Below are 17461 nucleotides of genomic sequence, written 5' to 3' on the forward strand. Positions count from 1 at the left end.
GGGGGGGGGTGGTACATTAACTTCGAACACTACAGATCCACTACCTCCCCTTTCTCGACTCGCGGGGTCGGTACAATTTACCATGATAAAATATTAACAGGGGGTAAAACTGCGGACCTCCCTTGGGTTCCGACACTCCTCTAACTCCCTGAAAATTCCAGAGTAGACAGCATCCCTTGGTCGCAGCAGGGGATGATGCGTTAAAAGATTCACGAGCTGGAGCCACCGCGGCCCTTTTTATCTCATCAAATAGTAACGTGACACATTGGGCGTTAGGCGGAATCGCCATGCAGCTCCATGCATGAGAGACTATCACGCCGTACTATCACTGTCCTACGGTTTCCTCTCGATCGGATCCTCCAGAGGGTTTGCCAGTGGGGCGGTGGATACCTTACTACCTACTGCCAATGGTGTAGGGGGTCGGAAAGCTTCGCGTCCAACCAGTGGACGACGTTGCTGAGGGACGCTGGAAGTAGAGCTCACCTAGAGCTTACTCGGCCGTAGGACTTTTCGGTAATTTTTCCAACGGAGGAGTGCCTTTCGATGTCAATGTCGTAAGTCAAAATTTTGTTCTCTCTACCGTGGACCCCCTGTCACTTACTGCGCCTGTAGCGTCCGGAGGCTAAATTCAATCTGCATTCAATATTGATTCCATATCCGATATGGAGCTTTCAATTTTTGTGATTTACTCACCTTGCGCATACCGGCCATGCCTTCCTCTCTTTTTCCCATATTTCTTTCTCTTTTTTTATTCTTCTCTTTTTACACCTTTTCTACTCAGTCAGATCACGCGTACCCCCTGTATTCAATTTATTCTTATGGTACATCGTGTATCTTTCGGTGTCACGATCTTCGATCAATGTCTGACCACTGGTGTCATTCTGGACTGGCATACTGTTATTTACTGGTCAGTCATGGTTGTTTGTGCAAATCTTGATTTTATGGATATTAATGGAATCGGAGCAAGTTGGGTTTTTAGTTACGAGGGGATGATATTTGGGTATTATGAAGAGATTGATGTGGTATGATAAATGAAAGGGATGATCTTTGATTTAAATGATGACAGTTTAATTATAGAGGGGCTGAAAGTCTTTAGTGATGGGTGTGTATGGTTATTTAAACGGTTTCTTCATAAATTTTCAGGAAAAAGATATCTTGAAATTTTTGTCCCACGAAACAAGATCCGGACCATTTACGTAGTCGTAGTAAAACCCAACGCGGAGGCATTGGGCAAGAATTTGTTCGTAGGTTTATTAACCAGGCAAAGAGTTCTGGTGACTGTGTGAAGGAAGATTGGAAAAAGAAAAAGAAAGAAGGAACAGACAAAGAAAACAAAAAGAATACCAGTGAAGGAAGGACCAAGGCAGGTACCTGTCTAAAGGGGTGGATTCCATAAGGAATAATGTGACGATGAACACAAAATGCAAGAATAATTAAAAAGTTAAGCCATTAGGTAGCAGAAGATGGAAAAGTCCGTTGATACACATCGGACAAGCTGAAGAATCTAGATAGAGAATTTCGAGTCGAGATTCCATTCAAGATAAACTTGAAACAAAGCCAAGATTTAGAAAAATAAAAACCCAAACATAAATTTATTCAAAGACAGCCGCCGTCTTTACAACCGAAGTCAGTCTCTATTACACAGCTGCTGTGGCTAATTTGTTTAGGTCCATGAATCTGAAAGTCCCACGAATTAGCCCAGTTGACTTTTAAGAGCTGCGCCATGCTACAGACCCTTTACCACTCCTGCATGAATATATGTACAAGACGTAAGGTGGCGCCGTCATGCGATTCCGCTCAGAAGCTTTTGGGGCTCATCAAACTGAAATTTCGCGAAAAGCTTATCCGAAATTCATCGTCGTTGTAAACTCCCCGTAACAACTTGTACCGTGGAAGCCCGGGTAAGCGAAGATGGTAGCGTTACTACCAACAGTGGTACCAGTCAGAAAGGGGTGGTCGGGTGGTTCAGGTGGTTGAAGAGTTTTGGCGGGGATACGAGAGTCTCAAATATATAGGGTGGGTCTCTACAAGATGTATATTTAATACCATCATTTTAGAAAGCAACAGGGTTGCTCCCGTGGCTATTTATATATTTTACGGGTTGGCAGGATTGTTTACTGCCCATAGTAACACTTTGACCATGCGTAACTCCTACGATTTCCATCTTCTTCTTTTTTTTTCTATCCGCATCCGCCACTTCCTGTTCCCTCCAACCGTTCTCCGTCCTTCTTCCTCCAACGGCATATCTCATCCTTGGCTTTATAGCCGTGTAAATCCTCCGAGTTCCTTTAATACTTTAACGTTGGCAAGTATAAACATAAAATCGCCTACGGCAAGGCGGCACGTTTCGTTTTGCCTGGCTGCAGTGCTGCCAACCTCCACGTAAATGGACACCGACGTAGTTCAGGTAGTAAGTATCTTTCCGGCGTCTCGTCCTGCTTTTATTGCATCCTTCCTGAGCATGATCAATTTTTTTTTTTTCCATTCGCGGTTGGTACTCCTGCACGTTTCCTTCGGAATCTTTGCTTCGTACCAAGTACTCTAGGGATATTTGTATTCATTCGTTATTTCCATCCGTATAATGATCCATACGATACGAGCTTTTATTATAATAACGGTCTTGGCTCTGACCAAACCCCCTATAAAATTTCAGTACCACGCCGGAAGGCATATCTGCTGTCTAAGGGTAGGATATCTTTTCATCCCTTATTCTATTGTTCTTGTTCGTTAACGTAAAGAATGCAGTTAGCATATACGACAGTGTTATTCGAAAATATTCCCTGACTCACGAAAAGTAACCAGGAAGCAGATGAGCGTTATCGTATGATAAGGGATGCAAGGGGTCCATCGATGTGTTCGGAAATATCATATTTTTATTCAGTGAAGGGATGCAATACGGGTACACGTATTAAAGTGAAGTGGATCGGTATGAGTAATAATAGTAATGCCTTTGAGCCGGGTATGTCATCGCCATGCATATATGCAAAATGCAAAATTGGATCTCACCAACGTTCTTTCTTATGTTTTCCCCCCTGAATGTATTTTCGTATTCATTTTACAGTTATGGCATTCACTTCGCATCGAACATCTAGCCACCCCCCCCCCGCCCCTCTGAATGTATTTTCGTATTCATTTTACAGTTATGGCATTCACTTCGCATCGAACATCTAGCCCCCCCCCCCCGCCCCTGTGTCCTGCAGATCCACCCTCCGACACTCTCCTCGTCGCTCTGGGAAACACAGCGGTGTTAACGTTTTACGGTTCAACCCTCCGACTAAAATCGAAACCCTATTCCCCCTTCGGCGTTAATTCTCCATGGAATCGATCCCTCCGGTGGTGGCTGTGGCGGCGGGACGGTTCGTGGTGTGCTTGCAATATAGGATTTTACTGCAACTGCAACAAGCTCTGTCGTTCCGCGTCTGTGCGTCCCCGCGAAAAGAGGGGTCGATGAAAAATTCACGATTTCGGGAATTATTAACGAGATCATGCCGCCTCCCTGAGGGGTGGCTCTCTTCCTTTATATTTCACTTTTTTTTTATTATCCGTCTGTAATTTTCAGGTCGGTTTGTTTTATTTTTTTTGTCAAGGGAGAGTGCAGTGTTGCCACCGATATAGAAAGGAATAACGATTTTTTTTTGCGTGACAATTTTGAAAAATTTTGGGAAAAATTGTTACATCCAGCTTTTCATATTCAATCGATGAATGGTGGTAAAGGATAAAGAGAATTTTTTATTACAAGGCATACTGCCTTTCGCTTTGAATTTCTGGAGCCGAGGGTGCATGAGAAAAATTGCGTAGAATTTATTGGCGGCTCTCTTTCATGGTGGTTTCAGGTTCCAGCTGTCTATGCGGGGTGATTTCACGGCCCTTGGGGTAGTTTTTTTTTTGTGAATTTACTTTCAGAACGTTTCACTGACATGCACCTTGCATATTGTAACGTCGTACAATTGCTGGCCAGTAATTGCTTTTTCGGATATCCCTACTTTACCGGTCTTTGTGGAACTGCCTTGACGCTATTCTTTGCACTCGTCTCAAGTATAGTATTGTAGGAAAAAGATTCGTTTTATTTACCCTCCCATTAAATGTACCGTAGGATTAAAAAATCTGTAGGTTACAAAGCCTCGACTTTTTATAGCCTTAAAAATTAGAAGAAAAAAAAATTTTACGTCGCACCGACCGTAAAAAAGTAATTGGTTACAGTACCACTATTTTATTTAGACCTGTAGACCCCACTACTCGTTAATGCCAAAGAAAAGAGGGGGAAAAAAAACGTGTAAACGAAGAAAACCAGAAGCATACAAGGTTTGTAAATTACGAAATTTATTCGGTTCGCATTCGAATCACTTTCGATTTAGAGAATCTCATTGACTAAATCCCAACTGCGAGAAAAAATTATGTAAAAAAGGGTCAGATGCAGAAAACGTAAAAGTAGGAGGAACGAAGTTTGGTTTCGGACAAAAAAATCCATGGTTCCTCGGTCTCTCCGGCGAAGGTGGTAGGTGAAAGCAGAGAAACTGCGACCTTCTACCAACCCCCGGCGTCCGCCTACTCGGCGAGAGGGTTAAAAAGCAATTTTCCGTCTCTCCCAATCTCCCGATTGGTACTGGGAGAGCAAAGCAATTCCAATTCAATCTCTACGATTGAACATCGCATTGGGAAACGAGCCACGTTTGTCTGTTACGTGGGCGCACAAAGCGTCCACGATGATCGGCCCGCGGGACGTGCGTTTGCGCGTGCGAAAAATCTAACGAGCTGCGCGTTGCTCGTAGAAAAATTTCAGACTCGTAGACTCTCGTACCCTCCCTTTATAATTCTAGGGGTGGCGACATCAAAATCTGGGGGTTCACTCAGGCTTATTCAACAATGGATCGCTTAACGGGAGAGACGTGTCAGCTGTTGCCATTCTGACAGAGAATTTTTATGATTGACAGTTTTATGGGGGGTTGCATTTGGGGGGGGTGGAATTATCCATCCAGTACCTTTTTAAAAAATCAGAGGGTTAATTGTCCAAAGATCCTACACCTGTTAACTGGAGCATTAAGTTTACTTGTGTTATAAATCTGTTTTCGAAAAGATTTTTGAATTTAAATTATTCAAAAATAATACTCACCTCGCAATTTGAATGACTGATGTTGCTCAGATTCAGCCTGAAGACTTTGTCCCTGGAAAAAAAATAATGGTCTTATTTATCATTTTTGTATTTATTTTTGGAAGTTTGTTGTATACATATTTTTGCTTGAAATTTTTAAATATAATCGCTTCGCGATACTGACTCGAATTTCTATCTGGTAAGCTACTGGATTTCCGCGGCCTTCATTTCCGTGTCGTTGAAACTTTCATCGTTTCGCGATTCGTGCTTATATTTTTATTGGAGCTTCCGACTTTGGACTTTTCTGCGAGTTTGATTTGTGCCCGGGAATCATCGGAATCGAGAGGGTGTACAAGTTGATTTTATTTATTTGTCAGTCTATAACGTGAAGTATTTTCGAAGGAGTGAAAAATAATTTTGAAATATATAAAAATATTCGATACGTACGGTATATCGGGAAATCGATATTACATGGATATATGAAAATTCAGATACTAAGCACATGTGTTACCAACGTACGTTTCTTAGAGTTTTCTATCGAAATTACATTTTCTTATTGAAATTCTATCGATTCTTATAATAAGTATCGTTAGACTTGTACCGAGCCCGAGGAAGGGTAAATAAGAAAAAAAGTACTCTATGCTTATCCAATCTCGATCGTCAGTCAAAAATTGAGACAAACTGATTGTAAATCGAATCCAGTCAGTTTTCAAATATTTCGCAACATTAGCACCGACGCGCCGCATAACTTTATTCCAATAGCCATTCATCATGATCTTTTCAATAGAAGTGCAGTCGGATGGAATGCGCCGCGAAGAAGGAAAGGTTCCATTCACCTCGGGCATAGTACCGTGAAAAAGTAAACACCGCGCAGAAAAACAATTCCGACTTCTCGAGAACCAGTCGCGAACTTTAGTCTGGTAGACCCACCCTTACGCGCTAGCCCGACTATAGAGAACGTACCCCTCACCCACAAACTTTTTTTCCTTCAACCCCCAACGGGCGAAAGTTACCGCGAAGCTTCCTTGGAAAAACATAAAACCAATTTCAGGAAGATAGAAGAAAAAAGGGTATCGGAAAAATTCATTGGTATCTACCAGATCTCAATACGAATCCTTATCGATAACTGAAAAGTGTAAGAATTTGAAATATCATGAAATCGAAAATTCAAAAAAATTCGTAAGACGAGACCAGAGATCGAGATGTCGAAAAAAATTTTTTATCGCATTCGTATATCTCGTGTATACAAAATTTTGTATTTGTGCGAAAATATTACGACTGACACTATTAAGATAAAATCTTGAAAGATGCCTCGGTATATTCCAGCTTCCAGTTGCATCTGACAGACAATCCTTTTCCACATGATGTATTACTCTCGCGTGCATTCACCATCCACCACGTTTCTATAAGGTAGAGTGAGAATCAAGTCTCTGAAACCTGGAATATGACAATGGCTTGAAGTTGGCGGCAGTGCTGGGAAACTCTTGTACAGGCACTGAAATATATCTACATACCAGTAGCCCAAACTGCTCTCGAGCAGAGGGCGAAAACCTTTGGAATTGCAATTCACAGCTGGGAATAGCGAATATCCAAAGTAGGTAGCACATTAGATAGGAAGGGGTTGCCAAGAAATAGTTGCAAGAAGAATCGAAAGATCAAGAGCAAAGAACCGTTTTGACGAAAAATCCAAATTGACATGGAGCTGAGATAAAGAGAATTCTTTGCGAGGGTGCTGCCATCTGAATGAATGGGATGTAGACGGACGTGATTAAAATTTTAAAATTTTGAAAAAAAAATATAGAGCAGGGGTAGGTGAAGACTGGTTCACTGAATAACCTTGAAATTGAAATTGGTCCAATTTGAGTGATTCGGTTCGATGGTACTGGATTACATCTTACAGTAAGGATAAGATCAGCGGTATGAACTGCAATGGCATTATGACGTCACGTGTGTCTGGTACGTGGAACAATGAAAATTACTCAATTACCGTGAAATATAATTGCCTTTCTGATCCTCGAGCAGCAATTAGCGAATACGGTTCGTTTCTAATTAACGAGCAAACTGTCAGTACTAAATGTCGACGATTTAAATTGGATATTAAGACAGACCAATGAAAGGAGGTAACGAACAATTATACGGTATAGTTTCAAAATTTGAGTTTATTGGAACAGACTATACTATTTCAACAGTGTACTGTACATTAGTAACGTACCTAATTATGTCATTTAGTTTTTCTTATTTTTTTTTCTGTCTCACGATCTCATTGAATCGTCAATTACATCCTATTTAGGATAACTCTTAATTTGACAGTCTTACCAGAAGTCTTATTGCTTTTAGTTTCTTTAGCACTTTATAAAAAAAGTTACTCCTCGATACCTTAAGAAATTTCAAAAAAAAAAACGCAAAATATAAAAAATTCATCCCCGATTTCTTAATTTGGAATCTTTTTTAAAATTGCGAAATTCGGTCGAAATTTTTACCGTGAAAAAGAAAATGTAAAAGAAACGAAGCAGTCTTGCGAACAAATATTAAACGACGACAAGCGTTCTTAACGGCCCTGATATAAATCGTTAAAGCGTGGCGGGCGTAGGGCTTCGACGATTTCGCCCTTTCCGCTTGAGCGACTCCTGATAACGTTGTCTCGAGGGTCGGTAATGCGTATCGAGTGAAATTTTTATCTTTCGCGCCGGAAAGAGGAGTCCCTTTTCAACGAGAAATGTAATCTAGCGCTGATTCATCCAAGAGCCCGGTTCCGTGTCCCAGAGTATTTTCTGCCTGAAGATGTCCTGCTTTCTTTCTCAACTTGGTAGGCTATTCAGAAAGCGCCACCTTTTTTCGTCTTACCTACCCACCCTTATTTTACTCTGTCATACCCACCCCGCCACCCACCCATCCACCCATGTATATACTCTCTTTCACTATTACCCAGGCTGTAGCATTTTGTTGGCATTTACCAAATTAAGGAGAGAGAGTCGCACAAAGGCGGCCACGGGGAGTTAGACAGGACGATGGGTACTAGTCTCGGATAGGGGTAGTTCGAGACGGAAGGGAGGGAAATTGAATTAAGAAATAATACTTTGCCAGTAATGATGCCACGTCGTGGTACGTCCCTTGTACCATACAATGCCGTGGAAGCAACGTATCCTACCCTCTTGAGAAAGCCATTTCGTAACGCGAGCAGGGAAGTATAAAATACAAACCCACCCCTAACCCTCATTTGCGGATGAAGGTTCAGGTTGGATATAAAAAAGTGTAGCATAATGGGACGTCAATCATTTGTTACACAAAGATCGTTTGTGACATTTTATACGCTTTTTTTTTTACAATCACCCCCAAACCACCATAATTTGACTGATTTCATCGATGGCGCGATCGGTGATTTATTACGAAATTTTTTACTACTCTTTTTAATAAGGGAGACAATTTTTGTTTTCGACAGTTCCCTTTAAAGACACTTCGCCAGACTTTAGAATTCATTGTACGAGCTCGATATTTTAATTAGCAAGGGTTGGTACCACTGTATGCTTAGTGGGTCAGCTTGAAATTTGAGGTTGCTCGGACGGTTTGCGGTAATTGTCTTGTAAGTCTCGTGGGGTTGAAACAATAAAAGTTTTATTACTTCGCTATAAATTCGAACGTTTAGCAAACATTCGTCGTTCTTATTTCGTTTCGAGTCTTTACTACTGTTCGTTCTTATATATTTTAGTACTTGAGTCGAGGGCGCTCGTAAGTATACTGCCGAGTGGTTACCTCCTCGAAAGAAAAACTATTTTCTAAAAGAAGACATTAAAAGGACAGTTGTTCGCGACGTTCTTTGCTGTAAGTCTTAATGATTTCGGCGAACATGCTGATGAAGTCTCGACGCTACTCACTAAAGGAGGCAGGTTTTTCTATGAGAATGCACTGAAGTGACTTCAGCGTAAAAATTAACTGTATCGGATATTGGTACAAGATGGTGAAAAAAACAAGGGTATGTATCGTCGTTTGTTGATTTGGAGCACGACTGGTCCTTCTGTCTCAAACCAGAAGGGAAGAGGGTCTGGTTATGGCTGGGAAACAAAGCAGAGGACTGGAGACACGTAAATTAGCGGGTGCTAGTTGTGGAATGCAGGCAAGTGTATATAGCGCACATGGCATGGGTCTTGAGAAAGTGGTACACCTGCGAATCATCAAAGTGCTGGGATTCAGGAATTGACTGTCCAGGTATTTATGGATCGATTGACACTGGTACCGGAGACAGTGGATGAAAGGAGTATCCACGGAAGAGCTTGCGACCAGTCTGATGGAGGGTTGAAAAAATATTGTAGAAATCCAAAAATTTTCTTGAAAAAACATACAAGTTTAAAAAAAATATTTTTCCAAATTTTACTCACATCGCTCCAACGTACAGAACATCCCTTTTACTGTCCAGGTACAGTGTCCTGTAGTACAGCATCCCGCAGCTGAATTCTCGTACGTGCTCTGTGAATAAATAAGAGAAATGAGATTAAAGACAAGTTTACAGTCAGGCATTATGATTGAACGCTCGGCGTCGCATTTACAGACAAAAATACAGTCGGAGCGTGAAATGTAAATATAAATGTGAAAAAAAAGTGGAAAAAAGTTAAATGCACGAGAACCGGGGATAAAAATTGAGTTAGAGGGGGTTGGTAATACAGGGGTGGAGTATTTTACAGGAGGAAGTGAGTATTTCCATCTCTCTTTCTCTTTGACTTCCTTACGTATTTCATCCCCCTTTTAGTCACTTCCTTTCCACCCTCTGCCACCACCACCCCTCCCTCTCCCTCTCGCGGAACGTTAAATCTGCCCCGGTGTATTCGCAAGGGTGGACTGCAAGGCCCGCAGGGCCAAGAGGGTAGGTTACAGGCACCTACACGAGAAAAACCTCCTTCCACCCTTAAGCTCGACACTGATCTGCTTAACATATGAAAGAAAGCCACCCCTTCTAAATATACTCGTTCCACTCTAGACTAACAGAGCGCGAACAATGCTATATTTTATATGGTATCAGGAGGGGGATGACGGCGAATGAAAGGGGTTCGCATTTTCAAATCCACCCTTCGCTTCATCCCTTTTACTTCGTCTTTAGCTTCCCTTCTGCTCCCTTTTATTTGTTGACCCTCTCTCTCTCTCTCTCTCTCTCTCGCTCACTCGCCAATCCTTACTTCTTCGCTTCGCGTTTCTTAGTCTCTACGACGAAATCACTTTAATACCCAACTTACTCGAAATGACGACCTTTGCCCTCTCGCTGAGAAATCATACGTCCCTTCCACCCTCGAGGTTCACCAAGTGGTTTTTCTTATACGGAGAATTCAGGAGAGCCAACGGAACGGCATAAAATTTCGAGGAGGATATTGACTTTTTTTTCCAGGAAACCAATTCCTCTTTCTTTCATCCCCCTCTTGGCAGTAGCTTTTCAAAATTATTGAAATCCTCAAGATCCTCGAAAATGAACACCCCGGTCAGACATCAAAGGCGAATAAGGAGAAGCCAACCTAACCTATCTGTTCGTAGCTTGTGCAAATATACAGTACCCACCGTTACAGACGAACTGTGTAACATTCAAGAAGACTTTAATTTTTTAAGTATATAATTTTATTGTTTCAGTGACATTATTTGATCCCTGATAATGTCCTGATAATTTTCCAAAAAAATATAATTATGGCATTCTGAATGCTTTATTATTAGTTTCCAACTGTCTGTTCGATGTTAAGACCACAAATATAAATTCACCCTTAAGTCTCTCTCTCTCTCTCTCTCTCTCTCTCTCTCTCTCTCTCTCTCTCTCTCTCTCTCTCTTGTGTCTTAAAATATAATTATGGCATTCTGAATGCTTTATTATTAGTTTCCAACTGTCTGTTCGATGTTAAGACCACAAATATAAATTCACCCTTAAGTCTCTCTCTCTCTCTCTCTCTCTCTCTCTCTCTCTCTCTCTCTCTCTCTCTCTCTCTCTAGTGTTTTTCTTCTGCCTTCGTGTTTTTCAGGTCACTCTATATCTGTTGAGTCATCGTACGAGCCAGCACGCTATCATAGGCAGTTGTTCAAGCACTTTCCACCCTCTCTTTCATCATCCCCAAAACCCTGCTGAAGTCTAGTCTAGTCTAGCCGAGTGTTATCACCGAGACTGGGACGCTTTTATCGACTCAACGAATTTCACTTCATTTCCGCTCGTGGGACCTTCGGTCTGCGACCGTCAGAACTTTCAGGACGCCACCAGATACCCGGTACAGATATAACCTTAACCGTAAGAGATTTATACAGTATGTGACCATAGGTACCAATATAGGATAAGTCACCAAATTTTGGTCAGTGGTAAAAAACTCGGTGACTACTTTACGTACCCTTTAACCTATCAAACACATTGCGTATGAAATATACCAGAACAACGTTCAGTACAATAAGATAATACTGTAACTATCCTTCGACCGTCATCAAATTTTGGTTAGTGGTAAAAAATTTTTTGACTACTTTACGTCCCCACTAGGCAAACAAATGCATTGCGTATGAAATATACCAGAACAACGTTGAGTATGATAAGATAACGCAGTAACTACCCTTCGACCGGAAGTCATCCATTTAAATTGGGGTAGTCGCCCATTAAGAGACTGAGCTAATGCTAATGCACCCTAATGACTGTTAACTTAATTTCATTAAATAAAATCTTTTTGAAATTTTTATTTTACATTAGTAAAAATGAAAAATTCCTTAATTTACTCTTTAAAATTTTTTTTTTAACCATAACTACCCTTTAGATTTTTTTTTCTTTCCTCTTTTACCCAGTAACTCGTGTTCTTGCAATTATACGTAATTGAATAAATATGCCACAATTAGAGACAAGTGTTCGGATTTGTCACGAGGAAACGGTCGAGTGCAATAGTACTCAGCAATAAGTACGCGTGTGCATTGAGTGCGGGAAAACGTACGTACACGGTGATTGAGAAATAAGTAACATATATATTTATACACAGTGATTATTTTCTATCGTCGAGAAGTTCTGAGATTATGTGCTCCAATTATTTCGCGTTTTAATTACCCGGCAACACACGTAACGTTAGTCAACTACAAACCACCACTGAGGTAGTCAGCTACTGCGCGGATACGACGTTGCTTTTTTTTTTTTTTTATTAAGTACCGCCGACACGAATTTTTCTAACGACCCGTTGAATATTTATTTCCTTACTCCTCCTCTGTGCATTGACCTTCATTCCTACAAATTGCGATGCCCCATTTCGCCATTTACTTCTTAGACTTGGCGTTCGGTCACGTCACTCGGCACTTTACATATATGTTCTCCGAATTTATCTTTTTTTTTTTCTACTTTTTCTCTTATCCGATATGACAAAATTTCAGGGGAAATTTTGTTATGTTCGTCAGAAAAATCAAATTTTTTTTCGATACCGTCACATTTTTTTTTTACAATGTTCAAGTACTGCAGTCAGCCATTATTAAGGGATGATAACAGTTTGATTGATTGAATCCATATACATTTCGTATCCAGTTACATTGTATACGTGGCTGAAATTCTCGAAAAATATAGAGGGTGGAAATAATGACAGTTATTGATGTCATGAGTCACAGAGCTGAATTATTATTATTATTATTTAATAATATATATAATATGATCATCGGTATGGAACAATATTAATTCGACAACTATCGTTAATGTTGTTAATATTTTTAAAAAAACTTCAAGTATAAAGATTCGATGAGGTAAATGATAAAATCAGCAATTCATGAATTTTAATATCTGAAATCATTTGCTACGGTGTCATAGGTCACTAGATGTAAGGCGATTGGTAAAGCACGTGACCTTTGACCTATATCATAATCTATAATACGAATTATTACGACACAATGGAAATAATTGTTCCCGCCGGTAAAATCTGTTTACATTGAACGTCTAAGCGTTTAGTGCATCTGATTTGGTATTTGCGTCATTTGAATTGTAACGTTATAAAAATGTTAATCTTACGATAGACGATAACGAAAGGTTCTTCGCAAAGTGAACTAAAAGGATCAAGAAGTACCTTTAAAAGGAATTTGAATGCTTCCATTGATTTACATTAAATTCATTCACGCTACACAAAGTAGATGATACTTGTGAAGAAGTGTTTTTACAGTCACGTTTGATGCGGGTCGTTTGGTTGGATTCGAAATCGAAAGGAGAGTCTGGGAATATCGAATGTAAATCAAGAATGGAAATAAAGTGAGAGGAGAAGAAGGAAAAAAACAATGAAGAAGGATTACGACTGGGGAACAATGGCATATTAAATTGGATTGGGTCACGGGGTTTGGATTTCTTTTTTTTTTAATAAATTTTATTCCTCTCATCGAATGGCTTTTCGAAATGCCGTCAGGTTCACGACCTACGGTTTCGAAATTTTTTAATATACAATGTGTCATATATCATATACATATACAATATATTATATATATGTGTGTGTTGTACTAAGTTGACCTAACGCATATCTTAGGTTAGGTTAGGCTATATATATGTTAATATTTTGTTACGTGATTTTGCGATTCACGGTCACAAGGCGACTCCAGCTATCGATACAGATACTCCGGTACCGAGTTGCCCGGCAGAGGAGAGTACCCGACGGAGATCCGTACCGTATCCGATTACGTACCGATCCGCTAAGAAACACTCTCGACTTGTTTTAACGAGACGACTCGTGAGAAATCGAAGAGTTATCGACTATAAGGATCCCGACCAATCAGAATGATTAGTTCTCGAATTCGGATATTGTCAAAGCAGTCTGTCTCGGGGCACCGACCGAGGTGTCACGAGCTGCCTCGCGTGCCCGTGCTATTTGTTGATAGTTTTTCTAGTCATGTTTCGATGCGGTATAGCAAGTTCTCGCTCGTGTAGTTCTCGCGTTGCTCTCGCTACATCCAGAAAATCCTATCGGTTTCCGCGTGTGTTCGGAAGTGCAGTGTTGTGCTATAGTGCAGTGTCCACCTGAGTGCCCCCGGGATGCAGTTCTCGGCCTTCACGGATCAGCTGCACCAGCTCTGGTGAGTACTCCCAATTTATTAATTGGTGAAGGGATTTCGATTTGATAGCTCCGATTCGTTCTGCTACGTTCTCGATCAATTGCTCCCTGTTTCCGGCACTATTTGCCTGACGCTTAACCCGACCCTCTCTAGCTCAACATAGCAGCCTGAGCGGCCGTGCATTTCCGTAATCGTCCGCTCCCGTTCGTGCATCCAGTTGCGTTTGCTGATTTTACGCGACCCCAAAGATCAGCACCTACGGTTGCGTTTCTCGATCTTACCCCAAAAATCGACAGAATCCGTTAAGTTATCACAATATCTGATATGGTCCGTCAGAGCTCTCGTTTCGGTGGAGTTGGGCCTGTTCCACCCCAACTCCCAGTTCATACAGGCTCGTCAGTTCCCGGTGAAAAAAGAATTGACTGGCGCCCGCCTGGCTCGCGGATGCATGAGCGAAGGGTGGACGGCCGAAGGTAACGTAGGTTGGTTCTCGAAAATAGTTCGTTCTCGGATTTTTCGCATCGGCATCGAGTTAAGAAAAAGATTACGTTACAATATATTGTATATAAAGCAAAAGTGATTTATACATATAGTACAACATTAATAGTCAATAGTAAAGCTATAAAATAAATTATAAGAATTGAAATACCAGACCTCTCGAGGCCAATTTTACTTATGTAAATAAGTAACAATTTTACAAAAAAAAAAAAAAAAAAAAAAAAAAAAAAAAAAAAAAAAAAAAAAAAAAAAAAACGAAAAAAATCCAATTCAATCTAAACATCGTATTTACATGACGGACTATAAAAAAATCTTTGGTACCGTATATGAACTCATTCCGTTCATTTCTCTTTTAATATTCGAACTGCGTTATCTTATCGTAAAAAATATTCGAGGACACGTGCACGCGAAATTGATTCGAATCGGCATCATTGGTCGTTCACAATTGAATAAATCCCCTCTGGGCGCACGACGCCAGATTAGCCTGTACGATCATTTTTAACATTCGGCTGGCTTCGCTCCAGCCACGCCGGCATATGGCCGTTAAAGATTACAAGGGTTCTACCTCGGGCCGTGTCCAATTCCCTACGTTATTATTATTTTAATCTTTTAAGCCCCATTGCGTCACTGCACAACCCTGTGGAAAAGGTTGAACAAACGTCCATACGCATAGGCGCGCCTTAGTACATACATCAGAATTATGATTGTGGTATCCGTTTCCTAAAATTATCGTTTCAAAGTTGTAAAATTTTGGAAGAAAAAGTCATTGAAAAATTAAGACTAAGATTTGTACAACCCCTAAAAACTTTGTTACTGCCTTTTAGATTTGGGTAGGTTGGGTGTCGAACACTGTTAATAAAGTGTTACATTTTTTGGCAGGTCTTGTTAAATTCACAGGCACTAAATTTTACTTGCTGTACACGAATGGTCTGATTGTGAGCGTTGAACCGCAGTGGCATCGCATCCTTAGAAACGATCCGAAGGGTCTAAGGGAACATCAAGAGTGTTTGGGCCTAAAACTGCGGTAACCTGGGTAACGATTCACTATCCCTTTTCGGTCGGGACGACCGATAGTCGTGGGAAACCCAAGCTGCACGTTCCTAATACCTTTTATCTAGTTTCACTACTGCGTAGGAAATTCCTTTCTCGTGAAACGGACCTTCCTCAAGAAAGAGTTCGGTTGGGATATTTTAGCAACCCTCGCTAACCGCTAGCATAGAATTTACAGACTCTTATTTTACAGTCCCAAAGCTTTTATCTGGAATTACTCTGTGGTTTGTAGAAAATAATTTGACGTTTTCCATGAATCCATTAATTTTCGAAAAATCACCCTGTAGTGACTGAAACTTGAAAAATGGAGTATCATCGGAATTTTAAAAATTAAAAAAAAATATTTTACAGCGCATTTTATTCACTCGAAAGAACCATAATGGTTCACAGCAAGTAGTGGGTTAAATTTTTTAATTTCCATTGGCGAATATTCCGGAAACACTGGGACAACTACATTTTTCTGGGTTATGGATGGAGAGAAGGTTAGAGAACATCGGCTGAGTTTGACCATGCGTGGATAACAGAAAGTTTCCAACCCGTTTGCGTATGTAACAAACTGACGAAAGCGGGTGGTTGGTTTTGAGAAGGTGAGAGAGTGAGATCGGTCCAGGAAGGAAAGATGGGAAGGTATGAAATATTATGTAGAAAAAATTGTAGGAAACTGCGGAAAAACCATAGACACAGAGAAACAGTGTAGAATGAAATAGACGAAGGATGGATTTGATAGCAATGGATTTAAGAGGGTCAAAGGGTAAGGACTAAAGAGGAAGGAGGTTTTAAAAAGGAGTAACGGAAGAGAGAGAACACATATGCGTGAGTGTGTGTGTGTGAGAGAGAGAGAGAAAGAAGTAAAGGAGAGAGCAGAGATGAAATGGGGCAAAGCCGCGGCAGGCGCGCGGCGTACCGCCGCGTCACTCCCTTCTCATTAATCAACTCTTCTTGGTTCAACCCTCATTTGAGCAATCCCTCACTCCCATATCATGTAGGCACCTATAGCCTACCCTCTCGCATCGAAGGAATTCGATTATTGGATATTTTAATCAAGATAATAGGGACCCACTGCTTTGCTATACGTGAGGGGTAATAGGTAACACCTTTCCTTTCGACACCTTTCCGTATGGGTGAAATAATATAGAGGGTTGCGACGACGCCGAACGACGCCTGATGACATGGACGATACGTCATCAAAGCGTCTCTGTTATATAGGCTTGTTGGCGACGCCTATTCGTGGTACCGTTTCCTGATTAGTGGCATGACCTGATACGTTAATTTGGTCTTTACAGGATATTCGGGTCGTGAACTTTCTATAGAAATTTGTTGTTCGTGTTGCTCTATGATAAAATAAAGGATGATTGTAGTAGCTAAGTAAGTAGATACCAATTGAATTCAGTCCAAAATGGTAAATTATTTTTTCTCTCCATTCACTCCGTCTGGAGAGTCGTAAAATATGGGAGATTTCAGCGTACTAAGCTATGTGGACTAGTTTATGACACGGATGAATTAAAAATTTTCTTCTGCCTGGATATAATAGTGAAGGGAAACAGAGACTGAGATTAGATTTTTAAAAAATACGAAGTCTTCGACGTCCATGCTGGAACGTCGGAAGGGATGAATAGAGCCTGAAATAAATTGCGTTATCTTTTCATTCCACGCGTATGGCTTCTGCTTCTGGCTACTGCTGCTGTTACTAGTGCTGCCACTGAATGGTAGCGGCATAACGAGGAGACGGAGCTGCGATTAACGACGGCTACCGACCGAAGTAAAAAGTTACAATTAATTTTGGAAATTTCTAGGCTTGATTTTTCATACTGCAATTATTTCTTG

At 40.8% G+C, this 17461-nt stretch overlaps 1 protein-coding gene across 6 annotated transcripts in view; it reads right to left on the reverse strand.

Moving 5' to 3' along the window:
• The window catches only part of LOC107265546 (semaphorin-2A), a 233169-nt gene that overhangs the window by 15189 nt on the left and 200519 nt on the right, over positions 1–17461 (reverse strand). For all 6 annotated transcript variants that reach the window (XM_015735129.2, XM_025082798.1, XM_015735130.2 and 3 more), the window contains 2 exons: positions 9463–9550; positions 5111–5162 (listed from right to left, as the gene is read on the reverse strand). In XM_015735129.2, coding sequence (XP_015590615.1) covers positions 5111–5162; positions 9463–9550 — 140 coding nt within the window. The remainder of the gene's footprint in view (positions 1–5110; positions 5163–9462; positions 9551–17461) is intronic.

Source organism: Cephus cinctus, unplaced genomic scaffold (genome assembly GCF_000341935.2).
Source record: "Cephus cinctus unplaced genomic scaffold, Ccin1 Ccin1_scaffold0228, whole genome shotgun sequence".
NCBI classification, from domain to species: Eukaryota; Metazoa; Arthropoda; class Insecta; order Hymenoptera; family Cephidae; genus Cephus; species Cephus cinctus.